The following is a 19,089-nucleotide window of genomic DNA, read 5'->3' as shown; positions in this document are numbered from 1 at the left end:
GGATTGACTTAAACTTTTATCTTTCTGTCATGTTATTATTTGCATTTTATGTATCATTCACGTATCCCATCTTATTAAAATCCTATTATTCAAACAGTTTTAAAAGACTTGTTTAAACCAAATAACTTAGTCATATACTAAACTAACTGTTGTACGTTAGTTTATCTCTGGAGTGGGGGAAATTACCAGTAGTTATTCCTGGGAATCAAAAGCTTCCCTTCCTACAATCTATGATCGTTAGTCTTTGGTATTGTGCCTTCGCTGTAATGACGTAGGTTTGTTTCTCCTTTATTCTTTGCAGAGTGCTGCAGCAGCTCCCAGCCCAGTGCTAGGAAACATTCCCCCAGGAGATGGCATGCCAGTAGGTCCTGTACCACCAGGGTTCTTTCAGGTACTCAGAGAAACGCTGACTAGGAATGTTAAGGCATAGGAACTCCTGCTTGATTTTACTTAAAGACATGAAGGAGAATGAGGCTGTTTTAACTCTGAAGGTAAACTTAATATGTGCAGCCAACTCTTGATATTCAGAGATGGGTTATCCAGTATATAGATATTAGTGGAGAGATATAGCCCTTCCTTCCTATGTCTTATTTGTTGTCAAATTTTTATTCATGTATTTATTTTGCCATTTTCATGTTTAAGTATGGAAGAAAGGGAGTGGGAATGCAAACTGGCCCATTAAGTTAATTGTGGTAAAGATGTAGTGGGAGAAGAGGCTAAAGATGAAGTTCTGGAATGATAGATGGATTTTAACTATCCCAGCTATCCCAATCTACACAGACCAAAGATAATCAAGATTTGGCTGTACTTTCAAAATATGGCTAAATCATAACCTTTTCACTTATCAAAATGATAGGCTGTATCAAAATATTTTGATAATCATCTTTTTGGCTTTTAAGCTAGAGTTGTTATTAATATTATTATGTGACATTTTAAAATTGGATTTTAAAATACATATGCTGGTATTTTAAAATCTCAACAAGATCATTTATCTTAGCAATGATGATAATGATTTTAGAATTACAATACATCACTTTTAAATTTTATTGCATCTATCTACATTTAATTCTACAGTTTTCTAACCCAAACCAATACAGATTCGGAAGTTTATTTTTTTTTAACCACGTAGTTAATTTTATAACATCTTTTGAGAAAATTAACAAGAACTTAGGAGTTAACTAGAATTGGAAGGCATTATGGGAATTAATGTAGTATGCTATATTGTTAGTGATTACATTAGGTACTTACAAACTGATTTGTCACTTTAGTGTTTTTGTGTTTTTAAAGTCCTTGACAGTCACTTGTTAGTTAATCCATACCATCATAAATGTGAAAATAGAGAAATAAAATTTTCCAGAGTTATAGCAATTGAACACAAAGGTCTTAATTAGAACCTAGTACCAGCTCTGAAATGCAAAGTCCTTTAGGACATGCTTATTCATACCACTACTCTATATTAATACCCAACTGGTCTAGAATATTCAGAAGCCTTTTAGAACTCATATTCTATCTTGAGGGCCTTTTCCTATAATGTAGCAACATATTATAACTCTTGATTTTTAACTGAGCAATCTCGATTTAAAATAATAATAGCTAACACTTATTAACTGCTTACTGTATGTCATGCTTTGTTCTAAATGTCTTACATATATAAAGTCTTAATTCCAACAGTAACCCTAGGTATAAAGCATGTGTTATTAGAGTTCTTATTGCACAGATGGAAGAACGAAGCCTTGATGCATAAGTGGAATGCACAAAGTCAGAAAGTGACAGGTTCAGGATTTAAATCGAGGCTTTCTGGACTTCTGCCATAGAATTTACCTCTTAAAGTTCATAATTGATCATTATTCATAAAATATTTTTAGTTCATTTACTTTTTTTTCTCTCATGCTCTATTTATATTGCCAATGATGAATTAGAGTTAGAGAGTAATTGAAAGGGTTTATTTACATGTAAGAGATAGTAGACGCTCTCTGAATGGCACTTTTAAAAAGAGGAGTGGGTCAAGAAGGGAGTTGAATACTATTAAGTTTAAGCAAAGATATATAAACCCATACATTTTCATCTTCACATTTTGTAAAATGACCCATTCTCCTCTTACATGTCTTCTGCCTAATTCTTAGTAAGAGTAGTTGAAACAGACTTAACTTTGTTTCAGTTATTCTGGTCGGTACATGCTTAAGAACTACTATATACTGGGCAGGCACTGTGGTAGGCATCTAAAAATGAGTATGTTAATATGTACCTTCCTGAGTCTCACTGTCTAGCCAGGAGGCATTATTAAAAATAAGTAACTGTAATGTAACAGGCTATGTGTTGTAACAGACTCAAATGTAATGTTCTGTGATGACCTAGAAGAAGAGCTGATAAGTCAACCTGAATTGAAATTGGGAGTGGTTTGGAGAAAGTTTTCCAGAGAAAAAAAGCAGGGGAATGATATTCTAGAAGATGGGAGCAATGTAAGCAAAAATCTAGAGGCCCTCGAAAAATATACATTGTGGTTAAGGAGAGAGAGATAGGCAATTAGAGTATAGAAAGAAAATGGCTGTATCAAGGGAGTAGAGTGTGTTTCTAGGGCAAACCATAAGGCCACCAAACCCAAAGTTGGGAGGTCATTGTCAGGGAAATATTGTCAAAAAATAATAAATGAAATCCAAATTGGCATCCAAAGATGAGTCACGCAAAGAAGCAGGGAGTGAGAGAAAGAATATTCCAGGAAGAGGGAAAAGAATTTCCAAAGGCCCAGAGGGGAGAGGAGAGGAACTAAATATTTAAAACAAAACAAAACAATGGAGCTTACTTAGTTAAAGGGAGAGTGGCTGGTGATGAGGCTCCTACTGAAGGATTTCAAGCAGGAGAGAGGCATGTTAATATTTGTACTTCTAGAAAAATCACTCTAATGGCCAGAATTGCAGAGGTACAGGTCTAAAGGTAGGCAAGACTATTGAAGAGGCAGGTACAGTGATCTAGGTGAAATTTAATGATGGCCTGAACTAAGTGGCAGTGGGTGTGGAGAGAGATGAACAGATTTAAGAGGCAAATAAATACAGAGGGTGTGAATAAAATAATTCAAGAATAAAGTCCTGGTTTCTGTCTCAACCTGGGCAGATGGGGGTTTTATTTTCGAGATAGAGACCACAAAACGAATAGTAGGTTTGAGGTGGGACATAGGAGGTTCCTGTGGGACCTCCAGTTAGAGATACCCTTTAGACTAGTGAACATATGGGCTTGAAGCCTAAGGCACTGACTGATCCAGGCTAGAGATAAAAATTGCAGGATTACTGTCATATTAAGAGCACTCGAGTCCACGGGGGTATTAATTATCTAGCCAGAAAGTACAGAATGAGAGAGTGAGAGGGTACGCAGTGAACTCCAAAAACATTAACACTTGAAAGATAAACGAAGAACTTGTTAAAGGGAATGAATGCAAGGGAATCAGTCAGTTGACCATTTTAAGTAGCCCAAGGAAGAGACTTTGTGGACCTATTGAAGAGTAGTGGCAGTAAGATTGGAAAGAAGGAAGCGATTCATAGTTATGTTTGATAGGCTTTAGTTGATTAACCAAATTACAGTTAGTGAGGAAAGAGTTGAAAGAATCCAGGATCATTCTACGTTCCTACTTCGGACCTCTGGAAAGTTTTAATGTCTTTAGCTGAGTTGGGAAAGATAGACTGTAGAAGTTAGATATCTTTGACTTTGGTACATGTCATTCCTCTTCATCCAGGGAGACCAGTCTAACTAATCCCAAATACTCTTTTTCCCTATTCAGCAAGCTTAATGTCCATTCTCCCTAGAAATACCTCTTTGAAATAGTGAACAAGTCATACTATCAAACTTTAAAAAAAAAGAAATAGGATGTTATTGTCTTTTGGTACATATAATGATGGGACTAATCTACTCAAGAATTTCCTGAATATCAGCATTGGTTTCCTATAGGGTTTGGTCTATACTTCAGCATAATTCTGGCCATAATGCCTATTGTTAGTGATGAATAGCTAACTTATATAAGTAAAAATAGCAGCAGACAATCATAATTCATGTCTGAACACCAGTTTCTAATTTAATTCCAAAAGATACTAACCTCCAAGAATTATCCAAAATATGAGAATAGTTTTGAATTCCTATTCTTAGTGAGGAAATACAAAGCTTATTTGGAGTCAGCTGGAATGGGATGAGGCCAGGAAAAGACTGAGGCTATCAGAATGTAATTTAGAAAGAAAAAAGAAAAGAGAGAGGAAGGAAGAAACTAAAGAAAGAAGAGTTTGTAATTAGCACATAAAGCACTATCTTCACTAATTCTGAGTTCTACTCACTATGTGATCATATTGTAAAATTTAGACTAGTGTCTATTTGTGACAGATATTAACATTGTTCATATTTAAACTTTGACATTTTTATTGAAATGCAAGAGCTTCTGTTGTTGAATGGTAGACCAATTAAGTAAAATCAATGGGAATAGTAGGTCATGCAAAAGGAGGGATCAGTTTAGTAAAAAAAAAAAAAAAGCCACTTAAAGTAAGATACATGTTTATTTACTTGGCATCTTATCAAGAGTGATTTGTATGCAAAATCCTATAAATTCTCAAAGTGACCTAACTACCATGGAACTGGTGAATGATGTTAGAGCAGCTTTCTTTAATTAGGAAATCTTGCTACTGGGTCAAGGGGAAGCAGTCAAAGTGGCCACTGATCTAACTAGAGTTTGGCAGTTTTAGAGGAAGAAAATGCATTATTGTGGTTGGTGTGAGTACACATGGCAGGCAATCAGAACTGACTCTATACTCTGAGTCTCCTGGCCCTGTGTTAGAATCTTATGCAAAATTCCATTGTATGCTAAGAAATACGAATTAGTTATTATAAGCATCATTGTGCTATTTATTCATTTTTATAGCATTCTTATCAAAAGACAGGCCAAGTTTGATTCCTGCAATTTATTGAATGGTAGCAGTGTTCCTTGAACCAATTAGATTTTCTTCTCACTTATGTATAACAATGAAAATGGTTTAGCAGAATGCATAAAATAAAGTCCTTCCTTTGTGTTTAAAAAAATTAGACTATTTGTCACTTTATGAAATTCTGTAATTTTATAGATTTCAGTAACAAGAAAGCTTCTCTTGTGAATATACTATAGTTTATATATTGCATTAAAGAAATGGGCATTTTTAAAATTTCAACCAAGAAAACTTTACAGAGGTGAGAATACTTTATTTTTCCCTCCTCTTTGTCTTTACCACAAGAAAACTTTTAAGTAGAAACTCTATTTTTTGTCACTATAACTAAACATATCCATATCTTTTATTTTAAAAATACAATATTTTAGTAAGTGCTAATATAGATACTTTTGAGTATATAACTAATGTGGGCTATGCTTATAAATATCTACTTTTGAACCCTGTGTAGCCTTTGGTTCATTTTTACCATGTGTTGTGTTTTGTCTTGATTTTTATCTTGATAAATCTGCTGTCCTATACTCACTAGATCTTCAGTTTTCTTAACTGAAATTGTTGAAAACTAATAATACATTGATGTTGGATTATAAATGTAAGGCTTGGACATCAATAAGATTATAAATATTTGTGAAAGATAGAGTATACCAAGCAATTTAGTTTCAGACTAAGGCAGTCATCCATATTTTAAAGTCAAAAAGGATAGAAACTCTGATACTGTAGAAAACATGCAGCAGGTTTATAAGTCACGTTTTGCTTTGCAGGCATAATGTTAGCAATGGGAAAGCTGCTTTGCCATCTAGTGGTGGTTTGTAGATGTCTCTACTTTTCAGGGTGTATTTTCCATAGGTTCTATTTTTAGCAAGACTGCACTGTAGCAAGCTGACCTAATGCTTTGACATAATAATCATGCAATAAGAAAAACAAAAAATAGAAAGAAATTTTCCCTTTTCTCCATCGTGTCGTTATTGACCAGAAAAAAAGCTCAGTATAGATGACATTCATAAAGCAATGAAGATAAAAACCAAGCTCAGGGAAATACAATATTCTTGATACTTAAAAGAAAAAGAATCAAAATGAATCAAAAAATGAGAAAAAATAAGTTTTTATTTTAACTGTCTAATGATCTTGAACCTGAAAAGAAAAAACAAAAACAACAAAAAATGAAAAAAACATTTACAAGTCCTGGTTAAATATTTCTTGAGCTGATATTTAATTTATTTCTGGAAGTAAGTCCTACATTTTGAAGATACCTTCATAACTCAGCATACTCATCTGTTCTGCTAGTCCTTTAAAAAAAAAAGATTTATTTATTTATTAGAGAGAGAGCGTGCATGTGTATGTGAGGGGGGGTTGAGTGGAGTGAAGGGGAGGGGTGGAGGAAGGAATAGAGAGAGAGAGATTGGAACAGACTCCCTGCTGAGCATGGAGCCTGATGTAGGGCTCCATCTCATGACCCTGGGATCATGATGGGGGCCAAAATCAAGAGTGGGATGCTTAATTGAGTGAGCCACCTGAGCACTCCTGCTCTGCTATTCCTATTTAAACTTTTATGCAACTATTCTGTAATCAGTTACACCCTTTTTACCCTGTTATTTATACATGTAATTAAATAGTCTACATGCTTTCTCAGTTCCCTTTTATTATTAATCTTCATATTGCCTTTACTCCCATTGGTTTTCCTTTCCTCTTATCCTTCCTCCCCATGGCTGTTGGAGAATTAGTTTTAGGAAATACTCTACACCAGGAGAACTCCTTTTCCCTCTTCCTGGAAGTTGTAGATAGCATCTCTAATCTTAGATAATAAGCCAAAAAATTCGTTAGTATGTCTTTCCTTAGTTTGAATGAGTATGGTACTGAAAATCTAGAGTAGACTTGACTTACTGAACTATAACATTGTCACTACATAGAGTTTCAAAATCCAGACATTAAAAATAAGTGTTTTTCAGAATTAAATACACTGGGATTTGGAGAGGGGAGGTGGGGAAGGTTGCTTATTTATCAAAGTTCAATACATAAAAATTAAGTTTAATTCTCTTCAAAATGTAATTTTGAATCTTAAAGAACAGAGATTCTAAATATCGAAAATAGAACAAGTTTTTCTCTAATTCAGAGATAAAAGCAGTCTAAAAAATAAATAAATAAATAAAGGTGCCTGACAGCTGCTGGCTTTGATAATGCTTTCCTGCAGTTGTGGTAATAGTTTTTCTGGCCTCAACTATTAGAACAAATTAAAACTGCTCAGCTTGAGTAACTAAATAAGCTCTTTCAAGAAATTGCAGTTTCAGACAACTAAAGATCCTACAGCAGTAGCTAGATGGACAGAGAGCAAAGAAGAAAGTATCAAGGCTTCAGAGTCTTTACATGGGTTTCTCGGTAGAATGGAATTAAATCGTTTTCTGTTAGAAAACCCTACTTTATTTGTTTATGTATCAAAATGGATATTTAAGAAAAAGTGAGCTTGGCCACCCTAGACCAATATTGGTTTTCCTTTTACTTTAATCCTGCTTCTGCTAGCTAAAGGTGTTCGGATATTTAGTATGAAGCAATAAAGTATCATATTTTAAAATTATATCTGTGATAAGGGTTTATGTATTTTTCAGCTAATTTGAAATTACAGTTTTTCTTTTGAGAAGACCTTATTTTGAAAATTCTCCCCAGAGTGCTTGTTTTTATTATAGCTACTTGGAGGAGGGTTAAGAATGGATAGCAAATTGCAAATATACAAAGGCAATTTATAACAATTTTACTTTTATTTTATGTTGGTTACAGAAACAAAGTGGCCACCATTCTTTGGGGAATTAAAGATAAGAATGGGTGGGACACTAGGCTGGCTGAATTGGTGGAACCTTCCACTCTTGATCTTGGAGTTGTGAGTTCAAACCCAAGGTTGGGTATAGAGATTATTTAAATAAATAAATAACTTAGAAAAAAGAAAAAAAATAAGGATGGGTTATTAAATATATATTTACAAATGCCCTCTATGGGTGGGATAGATTTGTTTTAAGTATACATTAGGATGTCTTCAGCTTTTCTTTTTTTTTTTTTTAAGATTTTATTTATTTATTTGACAGAGACAGGGAGTGAACACAAGGGAGCCTGATGCAGGACTTGATCCCAGGGCTTGAGATCATGACCTGAGCCGAAGGCAGATACTTAACCCACTGAGCCACCCAGGTGCCCCTGCCTTTAGCCTTTTTGAAAGATAGCTTATCACTAGGTGGTGTTCAGAAATAATTTATCTTGTATCTATATGAGGAGTTGACAAACTTTTTCTTTAAAAAGCCAGATAGTAAATATTTTAGGCTTTGGAGGCTTTGAAGTTACAACTACTCAACTCTGTTGTTATAGTGTCCTTATAGTGTAAAGCAGCCTCAGACGTTTTGCAGCAAAACTGTTCCAGGGAAACTTTATCTACAAAAGCAAATGGTAGGTCACACTTATTGGGTGAGCCATAATTTGCCTCCCACTAGATAGTTTCTAAGAAATCTCAAGAGTAAAGACGGAACAGTGTCCCTCCAAGTGTTTTCTGTGCAGTACTGACATGAGAGCCCTGGGTGTCAACCGACTTCTTGTATGTTCAGAATTTTGGGGGGGTAGGGAGTGAGGCAGAAATCTTTTGTGTTTTTGTTGTTATTGTTTTGTTTTTAGCCGCTGGGTCTTACAAACTAAAATTTGAGAACCACTGGCAAAGATGGCTGACATACAGCACCAAACATTTACTACAGCCCAAGGAGGTGGGTGGGGTAGGGAGGTGAAGGTTGAGGGAGTCAGCCCGCAGGCACGCAGCTCAATGAAAGGCAGGCTCCTAGAGATATGACTGGGGCCTACAAGGTGGGGTGCCATCCCAGCAGGCTGCCTAGCTTTGACCTTGGGCTACCTGTGCTCCCTATGAATTTTAAAAAAAAAAAAAAAAGATAAATAGAAATCCGGGCTCACAGGGAACTTAGAGTCTATTAAGGGAGAGAGTAACAAAATAAATATGATATATTAGATTGTGATAAGGACTAGGGAGAAAAATGAAACCTGAAAGGAAAATAGACATTATTGCCAATGTTTTAGATAGGGTAGCCAGAGAAGTACTCATCAAGAAGACACCCTGTTTGTAAAGACCTGAAGAAAGTGAGAGAATAAGCATATGACATCTGGGGGGAGTGTTATAGGCTGAGGGACAAGCAAATGTAAAGCCCCTGTGTTCAAAGCATGACTAGCTTTTTCCAGGGACAACAGAAGGTCCAGGTAGCTAAAATGTAGTGTATGCTGGGGAGAATAGTTCGATATGAAGTCCTAGATAATAGAAAGTAGCATTTGTAGGTCATTGTAGGAATTTTGGGTTTTACTGTGAGTAGAGGGTTTTAATAGTCGTATTCTGGCTGCTCTGTTGAAATTAGTTTATAGGAGGGAAGGGTGGAAATAGGGAGACCAATTTGGATGTTGCTGGAAAATTTTGACAAGAGATTGTTATGGGCTGGACTAAGGTAGTAAGAGTGGTGAGAGTGGTTGGATTCTAGATATATTTTGAAGTTCAAGCCAATAGATATTGATGATGGTCTAGAAATGTGTCGTGAGACAAAAAGACAAATCAAGGGTGACTGAAAGGCTTTTGACTTATTCAGCTGGAAGGATGGAGTCGACATTTACTGATGTAGGTCACACTTCCAAGAGGAGGTATGAGGGGGAGTACCAGAAGCTTAATTTTGAACTCGGTAAGATTAAGATGGCTCATAGATATTCAGAAGATGTTGAGCAGGGAACAGCCTATCCCTCTGCAGTTTTGTGGTTCAGTCTTGGGCTAGAGTCATTTGGAAATTATTAGCATGTGGATAATATTTAAAGCTTTGAGCCTGGATGAAAACCTCAAGGTAGTGAGTACTGATAGAAACAAAAATCCCTGCCATGGACCGAGTGCACTCGAATGTCAAGAAGTCAGGGAGATGAGGAGGGACCACCAAAGAAGAATGAGGGGGGGCAGTCCAAGAGAGAAGAAAGCCAGGCATTGTGGTATCCTGGAAGCCACACGAATATGTTTCAAGGAGGGGAATAATCAGCTGTGTCAAATGCTACTGATAGTTCGCATTAGTTGGGGAATGACAGTTGACTGTTGTATTGAACAAAGAGGTAACTTGTGGCCTTGATCAGGCCAGTTTCTGTGGAGTGATGGGCAGGGAAGCCAAATAAACGTAGATTCAGGATAAACTGGACAGAAATCAGAGACAATAAGTGTGCCCAGCTCAGAGTTTTGCTTTGTTTTTTTAATTTATTTTTTTAAAGATTTTATTTATTTATTTGACACAGAGAGAGAGATCACAAGGAGGCAGAGAGGCAGGCAGAAGGGGAGCGGGGAAGCAGGCTCCCTGCTGAGCAGAGAGCCTGATGTGGGGCCTGATCCCAGGACCCCGGGATCATGACCTGAGCTGAAGGCAGAGCCTTTAACCCACTGAGCCACCCAGGCACCCCCAGAGTTTTGCTTTAAAGGGAGAGCAAGAGATGAGGCAGTGGTTGGAGGGGGAGGATGGGGAGGCCAAAGAAATGGTGCTGGGAGTGAAGTGTTGGCCATCATCAACTGTTCATCCCTGCCGAGGAACAAAGAAAACGGCTCTGCTGGTGCCTTTAAGAAGCATATAGGCTCGTGCCAGGTATCATCCCTTATAAGAGAACAGGTATAATCTTGAGTAGAAGATACAATGCCAGGAAATAGAGTAATCAGAACACTAGGATACTTGTCAAGAAAGGATAAAATAGAATTAATTACTTCGAGTGCTTGCAAATGTAAATACTACCTGTTTTCTGTCATTTTTGTATTCTGTACATTCCACCGACATCTGTAAATATATCTTCCATTTGAATTTGCCTTATCAATTTTGTGTACCTATATCTATTTAAGACATATATCAAAATGTGTATTTTAAATTGGAGATGGAGAAATAACTTCACTTTCTGCAATTTGCAATTTGTGCAATTAATATACATGCTATCATTAGTTGAATTAGTAAGCTCTAGTTCAAAACAGACTTTTTGGTACATTAACAATTGCTATAAAAACCTGTTCTGTGGAAAGATTATTCTGTAAAGTTTAGACATGAGTTGTATAACTTTAAGTATAGATTTTATGTTTATAGGAAAGTAACCAAGTGAATATGAGAGTATCATTTCATTTTTAAAGAAAGTAAATATATATATAATCTGCCACTTGTATTAGAAGACCAAGACCATAGCCCAGTTTGTTTCACATTCTTACTGCTATTTGAGAATTTGAAAAGACTACTGCTTAATTAGTAGAATCTTCTCTACCATATTATCAGAAGGATAAGAAAAAAGTAGCATGTTTTCCTTCCTTCTTCCCTCCCTCCCTCTCTCTCTCTTTCTTTCTTACTTTTCTTCCAATGGTACATGTAGATAAATTAAAATATCTCTCTTCTATACTCTCATCTGGGGCACATTTAGATGGAAGTATGAATATAAAATAGGGAAAAGGAAGAATGGAATACTTTTACATTCTACAATGAAAAAATAAGAGTGGTTTTGAAAAATGATTGTTATAGTTTCCTTTATAAATTATAAATTCCAAACATGTATTTTCATACCCATAATGTAATTTTTTTAATGCATTAAGATGGGCTGATCTGTCTGGGACTTCGGTCAGTAGTGGAAGGGAGTAGAGAGCCAGATTCAGCTTATGTAGGACTCCAGCTACTTGCCTCACAAACAACAACAACATAAAAAAGTGTCCATATGTATTGGTGAATATAAATTAATCTGAAACAAATTATTAAAGCTTTTTATAGAATGGTATCAAACTATTATAGCTTATTAGACCAACGGACAGCATGGTCCCCATTCACAGTCCAGAAGTCCATTGCCACACACCTCTAATATATGTAATGAAGGCTTGAGAAATAGTTTTATCTTCTTGAAAAGGCCCATAATGTGAGTGAGCAATTTTGATGCTTAGACTAAATCCATATCAAAAGAATCAACCTGCTTATAAGACTGTGCTGAATTGGATTAGCCTTACAAAAATAACATCTAGGAAGCTGGATCTGGTAATACTTTACAGTTATTTTATATGAGTTATTTTAATTAAGTGTTGATGATGATAGAATATGTAAGATGTATGGGAGATAAGCTACATATTTATGCTTATCAGCAGAATGCGCTAGCACAAGTATGTCATTTTGTGAGCTAAATTAGTTTAATACTAGTTGAAATTAAAATGTGTTAATCAAGAGTGTCTTATCCACTGGGGTGTCAGTAATGTCTGATAGAGGTTTTTATGGAAAACAGAAAAGAAACTAAACAAATTAAGATATATGAATTGTAAAGTAACTTTGACAAAATTTATTTGATGTATAATTTATGCTTCATTACTTTTCTACAGAAAACTCATGAAGCATCTCATGGAATTATAAAAATTAAAATATGTGAACATTTTTACTATATGAAAGATGGCTGTGGTGAAATGCAGAAGTCACAACACTAAAGATTTTTCAAAATAATATTCTCAATATTATTTATTATTGATAGCACATGAGTTCAAGAAAGCACAATTAAGAAAGAAGATTTAGGGACGCCTGGGTGGCTCAGTTGGTTAAGCAGCTGCCTTCGGCTCAGGTCATGATCCCAGCGTCCTGGGATCGAGTCCCACATTGGGCTCCTTGCTCATCAGGGAGCCTGCTTCTCCCTCTGCCTCTGCCTGCCATTCTGTCTGCCTGTGCTTGCTCTCTCTCCCTCTCTCTCTCTGACAAATAAATAAATAAAATCTTAAAAAAAAAAAAAAGAAAGAAGATTTACTTCTAAGTGAAATAGGGAATTGAAAAATAGAGGATAAAAATCTATCTAAGAAAATCTGAGGTGTCTGGGTGGCTCAGCTGGTTAAGCATCCAGCTCTTAATTTTGGCTCAGGTCATGATCTTGAGGTTGTGAGATCAAGCCCTGAGTCAGCTCTGTGCTAGGTGTGGTACCTGCTTAAGATTCTCTCTCTCCCTCTCCTTCTGCCCTTTCCTACCTCCTTCTCTTTAAAAAAAAAAAAAAAAAAGAAAAGTGAAATATATAAAGGAAGATCTTGTACAGTAAAGAGAACTGAATTAACTAAAAAATGGTCACAGAGCAAGTAAGAGGAAATTTAGTATTTAAAGGAATGTTTATGCTTTGGGTAAAATCTTACAGTGAACATATTTTTATTACCTTTCCAGGACTATAAAAAATAATTAGAACCTGCCATATTTAACATTTCCAGAAATTTTCTTGGGGAGAAGTTTTTCCCTTGCAAGATTCTAGAATAATTTTCATGTCATAGAATTGTTTCTTACTTATTCCCTTTGTCTGCTTAAACGGTACATTAAAAATTTCAGGAGAAGGATTAAATCTGTCTAAGGCCATAACTGCACAGGACCAAGTGAGCTAGATATTTGGTCTACATGTAGTTAATATAGTATTTTTCCTGCCTGTATGTCACTTTGAAGCTTATGCTTTTGCCTAAATGGTGACAGAAGCAGATTATTTTTTGGCAAATAACCATTTTCTTAGATTTTGGATTAGAGATGGTTATGGGCTAAAGACAATAAGATAAGACAGAATGTTTAATGTTCTTACTAAAATGCTGAGCCTTTTCTTAATGGAAAGAAAATACGTAGTCATCTTCGACGTGACTGAGGATTCTCTGAATAGATTTCAGTCTAAAAAGATGAGGTGGGGTCCTTTGTGTAAGCTCGGCTCTGTAGGAGACAACTGAGAGCTGACCTGCAGTGAGGAATTGATAGCCCTTCTCAAGGCTGGTCTTCGCTTCAGGAAAAGTTCAATTAAAGTACCACACTTTTCTTTTTTGTTTCACCAACTCATATGTAAATTAACCTGACATCCTTTTATACCAAAAACTGGCTACTAAGTACTTCCAGTTTGTAAAACTAAGAAACATTTTTGTCAAATCTGACACCCCAGAAATAACAAAAGAAACCTGAAAGGAGTAGGAGGGGGTAAAAGGCCCTATTAGTCATCTCCATGAGAAATTCTCTTAGATGTTGTTGATAGGGATATTGTAATTATAATTCAGCATCTTCTTGGGGTCAACACTTCGTTCCTCACTGTTTTTATTATGTCCTCTGGAAGATATAAATTATCTTACTGAAGCAAGTAGGGTTTTCCCTTCTATACATAATTGATAAGCATGTACTCACTAAACAAACCAGCTAATCCTGTGGCTTCCTGTTTATAATAGCAAGAGATATCACCTATTTTTTTTAAGATTTTATTTATTTATTTGTTTGGGAGAGAGAGAGAAAGAGAATGAATGAGCAGTGAGGAGGGGCAGGGGCAGAAGGAGAGGGAGAAGCAGACTCTCCACTGAGCAGGAAGCCCAGTGCAGGATTCAATCCCAGGACCCTGTGATCGTGACCTGATCTGAAGGCAGACGCTTAACTGACTGAGTTACCCAGGCACCCCGAGGTATCACCTATTTTTAACAAGGCACATTGGTCAGGTGAGAGTTTATGCAAGAGAACCAAACTTTATTCCATCTTTGGCTGTTTTCTTCCATCAGTGTTGTTCATTCACTTAGTCAATGAGCCAGCTATAGAACCAGCCAAATATTTATTGAATACAACTCTGTACATTCTCTCTTAGAATGTGCTAACTGCTTCCTTTCCTTCCTTATCATGAATCTCATTATAAGTTATCAGATTATAATGAACAGTTTGATAATAATAATGGTACTCTTCTAATAACACCGCATTCATTTATCACCATTCTTTTTTTTTTTTTTTAAGATTTTATTGATTTGACAGACAAAGATCCAAGTAGGCAGAGAGGCAGGTAGAGAGAGAGGAGGAAGCAGGCTCCCCGCTGAGCAGAGAGCCCCATGCAGGGCTCAATCCCAGGACCCTGAGATCATGACCTGAGCCGAAAGCAGAGGCTTAACCCACTGAGCCAGATTTTATTTATTTATTTATTTGACAGACAGAGATCACAAGTAGGCAGAGAGGCAGGCAGAGAGAGAGGAGGAAGCAGGCTCCCCGCCGAGCAGAGAGCCCGATGTGGGGCTCGATCCCAGGACCCTGGGACCATGACCCAAGCCGTAGGCAGAGGCTTTAACCCACTGAGCCACCCAGGCGCCCCCATTTATCACCATTCTGTCCTCATCTTCTATTGCCTTTTGGCATGTGACTTAAAAACACTAATAAGTGGACTAAAGACAACATATATTATCAAAACTCTACCAAGAATATGTAAGAAAAGAGAGCTAGATCTTACTAAATTGATTTTATTTCAGTTGTCGCATTTTTTTTAGTTCAGTGAATCAAGAACACATGCTATGTAATGCTTTATATGCAAATTAACTTGCTTACCTGAAATATAACTGCCTTTTCAGCTTTTCCTGGTTGAGTGGTAGCAAGGGTAAGGAATTCTGCATTAAGTGAATGGTTCCACAGTTGCTGGGGGGCCGAGGAGGAAGTGCCAAGTCAGGCAATTTATTTATGGTCAGTTGGTCGTAAGAATGAAGTATGTGTACCTGCCTTCATTCCATAAAGGTATTACTGTAGCAAGATGTTATCTCTATAAGAAAACTAAAATGGCAATTAAGAAATTTGGTCTTTGGTTTCCTTTTACATAAGGAGGTTGACCTAGTAAACTCTAAAAAAGTAAAACTTTGTGCTATAAAATACATCCAAAAGTTATATCCAAATAAAATTTTATAAGTCAGATTTTATTATAATTGTACAATATAAAACTTTAAAACTTTAGTTGAGTAATTCTGTGAGGAGGTCATTTTTTAAGTGAGCATTTTTGAAATTATTCTCAGTTCATATTTTCTAAAACTTGGTAATTGTGTTCTTTCAGTCATTTTAAAAAGTTACTATATTTTTCAAAATTAGAAGCAAATTTCACATGAATAATTTTGTCCTCAGAAAAGTTCAGTTACTTTACATTAGGTAGGTCCTGTAAAATTGTGTTTTAGAACATACCTCAGACTTCTAAATGTTACATTTGTCCATTCTAAAGAAATCGATATTTTTCTTCTCTTCTTCACTGATTTATTCTAAATTGTGCTAATAAAATAAAATATAGTACATAGAAAATTGTATATGTTACATATATAAATAGTATATAGAAAATGCTTAAGTGGCATTTTAAAGAAACTTATTTTTAATGATTTTAAATTTTCTTTATTATCAATTTATTCTCAGAGACTAATATTTAAAGACTTTCTAGGGGCACCTGGCTGGCTTAGTTGGTGGAACATCTGACTCTTGATCTAGGGGGTTGAGTTTGAGCCCCAAGTAGGGTGTGGAGATTACTTAAAAATAAAGTCTTTAAAAATAAATAAATAAAGAGTTTCTAAAGCCATATTGAGATATTTAAAATAAGATATAAGGTGATTTGGGCACCTGGGTGGCTCAGTCAGTTAGGTGTCCAACTTTTGATTTTGGCTCAGGTCATGATATTGGGATTGTGAGATCCATTGCTGTGTGGGGTTCTGTGTTGGTTGTAGTGCCTGCTTAAGATTCTCTCTCTCCCTCTGCCCCTTCCCTGACTTTCTCCCCTTGGAAAAAAAGAGAGAGAGAGGGAGAGATAAATTGATTTATATATTGCTGCATCAACTTTAAGAATTCTTAGAGGGGCACCTGGGTGGCTCAGAGGGTTAAGCCTCTGCCTTTGGCTCAGGTCATGATCTCAGGGTCCTGGGATCAAGCCCCGCATCAGGCTCTCTGCTCAGCGGGGAGCCTGCATCCCCTTCTCTCTCTCTGCCTGCCTGCTTGTGATCTCTCTCTTTCTCTATCAAATAAATGGAAAAAAAAAAAAAAAAAACTTAAAAAAAAGAAAAAGAATTCTTGGAAATACCAGCTTTATTTTATGGATTAATTACCTTGACATTAAGATAATTTCTTGCTCTGGGGTGCCTGGATTGCTCAGTCGGTTAAGCATCTGCCTTCACCTCAGGTCATGATCCCAGTGTCCTGGTATCGAGTCCCACATTGGGCTCCCTGTTCAGTAGGGAGCCTGCTTCTCCTTCTGCCTCTCTCATGAATAAATAAATAAAATATTTTAAAAAAAGATAATTTCTTGCTCTGATATGGTTTTGTGTTCTTTCCTCTAAAGTGGGTTTCCTTCATATCAGGGCACACATTATACTGCAGTACACTGAGTCCTGTAGGATAACAGTATGAGCGAAGTGCTAAGAAGTCGAAAGAGGAAGAGCCTATAGAGATTCTTCAGAGAGGGAGTGACATTTAAACTGTCCCTAGGGAGATTAGTAGAAATTTACTTGGCAGAGAAAGGAGAATATTGGGTAGTCTCAAGAAACAGAATATTCTGGTGAATAAATCATGGTTATGTTTTCTAAAAAAACTATTAAAATGTTAGAAAATATTATGGTGACTGATGGTAGCTGCACTTGGGAGCATAGCATAATGCATAAACTTGTCGAATCACTGTTGTACACCTGAAACTAATATAACACTGTATGTCAGCCACACTCAAATGTACTTAAAGCTATACTAAAAAAAAATATTTTTTAAAAGAAAATATTACAGTTAACATTTGAGCAGTGTGTCATTTAAGATATATAGTTTGATCATAGATATTAAAAGAAGTTAGGGCTTAAACTGGTTCTTAGCACATATAATTTCAGGATAAGTAAATTATTTTATTTTTTTAAGTTAAATATTTTTATATATATGTCCCCCCAAAACTCATCTTGAATCAACAATAACACAAAGGTTCACAGTTGGAAGAAAATCTGTTCCCCTGTCCCAATGCCCTTAAAGCCACAACTGAAATACTCAAGCTCTGTGTTTCTCTATCCTCCTTCTGCTTAAAGATACCACATATTTCTTTATTCGTTTAAAAAATATGCTGAATGCCTAGTATGTGCTAAGTACCACATTAGATGCTATGGCATCAGCCTGTGAGAAGCTCCCAGTCTAGAATGGAAATCAGATTATAAGTATCACTTGGATCTTCCCCACTTCTGTAAAAGAATAACCTCAAGCCAAAAATTGGGGATTTATCTTTGATTCCTCTCTCTCATTCCATATATCCAGTGCATTGTCAAATCTTGTCAACTCTTCTTTCATGAATGTCCTTAGTTTTCCTCTTCTATCCTGTATTTCTACAGCCTTTACTTCTATTTTCTTTATTTCTCAGGATGGGTAAATTATTTATAAAATGATTCCATTGGGAACATTTGGGATCTTCAAGAAGGAAAGAATCATGCTGAGCAATCTAACTTCAACCAGAGTGAGGAAGGAGAGTTGGTTCTTTCTAATTCCTAGGGCATTGAGATAAAGCACTAAGGGTTTATGAAAGATCAAATAAGAAGACATGGACTACCTTCCACTAGAAAAAAGGGCAAAGAATAAAGGAAAATCTCTCTTTTAGGGAAGCAAAAGTTTAAAATTCCATGAATAATTCTTGGTATAATGGAAAATAATAATCCTTTAAGACTGAATGACATTCATTCTGAAATAAATTATGATTCTGAATGGTATGAGCTTTTCTATAAAAAACTACTTAGAGGAAATGAGATGGACATTTGGTTTGTATTTCTATTAGACTTTTTTTCTCCCCATTCATTTAGTCACCAAATTTTATTGAATTCTCAGACTTTGTATATTTTTTTATTCCTTTCACTTTGGGTTATTCCATTTTGGGGGGCAGATAGCTGAAACACGTAGAAAGGAGAATTTCTGTCTATAAATGTAGTTTCCATATGTCAGAATACAAACAGTGCTACTCATTTTATCTTGTGTTATAAAGAACCTGACTCCATGAATTTTGCCTTGTTTGGAAAGCTTTCATCCAAAACCAAAGCATAGCGTTGATTTTCATTCCTTCATAGCACTACATGTTCTATCAAGTCAGGGTGATGTAATTATAACTTCAGACGGAAGGCACCAGATTGAAATATGATTTTCTGCAGGTTTTCATTGATACTTTGCCATTTGGTGAAGAGAACATTCTACTTCTTCACATTACTGGACTGATAGAGAAAGCGGTTTTTCCAGAAGATTGCTTCTCCTATTAATTACAAGACAGGAACCTTAAAAAATCTGAATCAGAGGGCAGTGATTTTTATCTGCATTGTTCACTGCAGTGCCCAACAACTTAGCACAAGTGTCTTGTAGGTATTGAACATACATTTGTTTAA

The 19,089-nt window shown here is 36.0% G+C and overlaps 1 protein-coding gene across 5 annotated transcripts in view; it reads left to right on the top strand.

Moving 5' to 3' along the window:
* SSBP2 (single stranded DNA binding protein 2) overlaps window positions 1–19,089 on the top strand; it is a 312,411-nt gene that overhangs the window by 226,548 nt on the left and 66,774 nt on the right. For 3 of the 5 annotated variants that reach the window (XM_047730987.1, XM_047730988.1, XM_047730991.1), the window contains one exon: window positions 302–391. The exons of the other annotated variants lie outside the window; for them this stretch is intronic. In XM_047730987.1, coding sequence (XP_047586943.1) covers window positions 302–391 — 90 coding nt within the window. The remainder of the gene's footprint in view (window positions 1–301; window positions 392–19,089) is intronic. 5 annotated transcript variants of the gene reach the window in all.

Source organism: Lutra lutra, chromosome 5 (assembly GCF_902655055.1).
Source record: "Lutra lutra chromosome 5, mLutLut1.2, whole genome shotgun sequence".
In the NCBI taxonomy this organism is placed as follows: domain Eukaryota; kingdom Metazoa; phylum Chordata; class Mammalia; order Carnivora; family Mustelidae; genus Lutra; species Lutra lutra.
The sequence above is the reverse complement of the archived record's forward strand: the minus strand, read 5'-3'. Positions and strand labels throughout refer to the sequence as shown.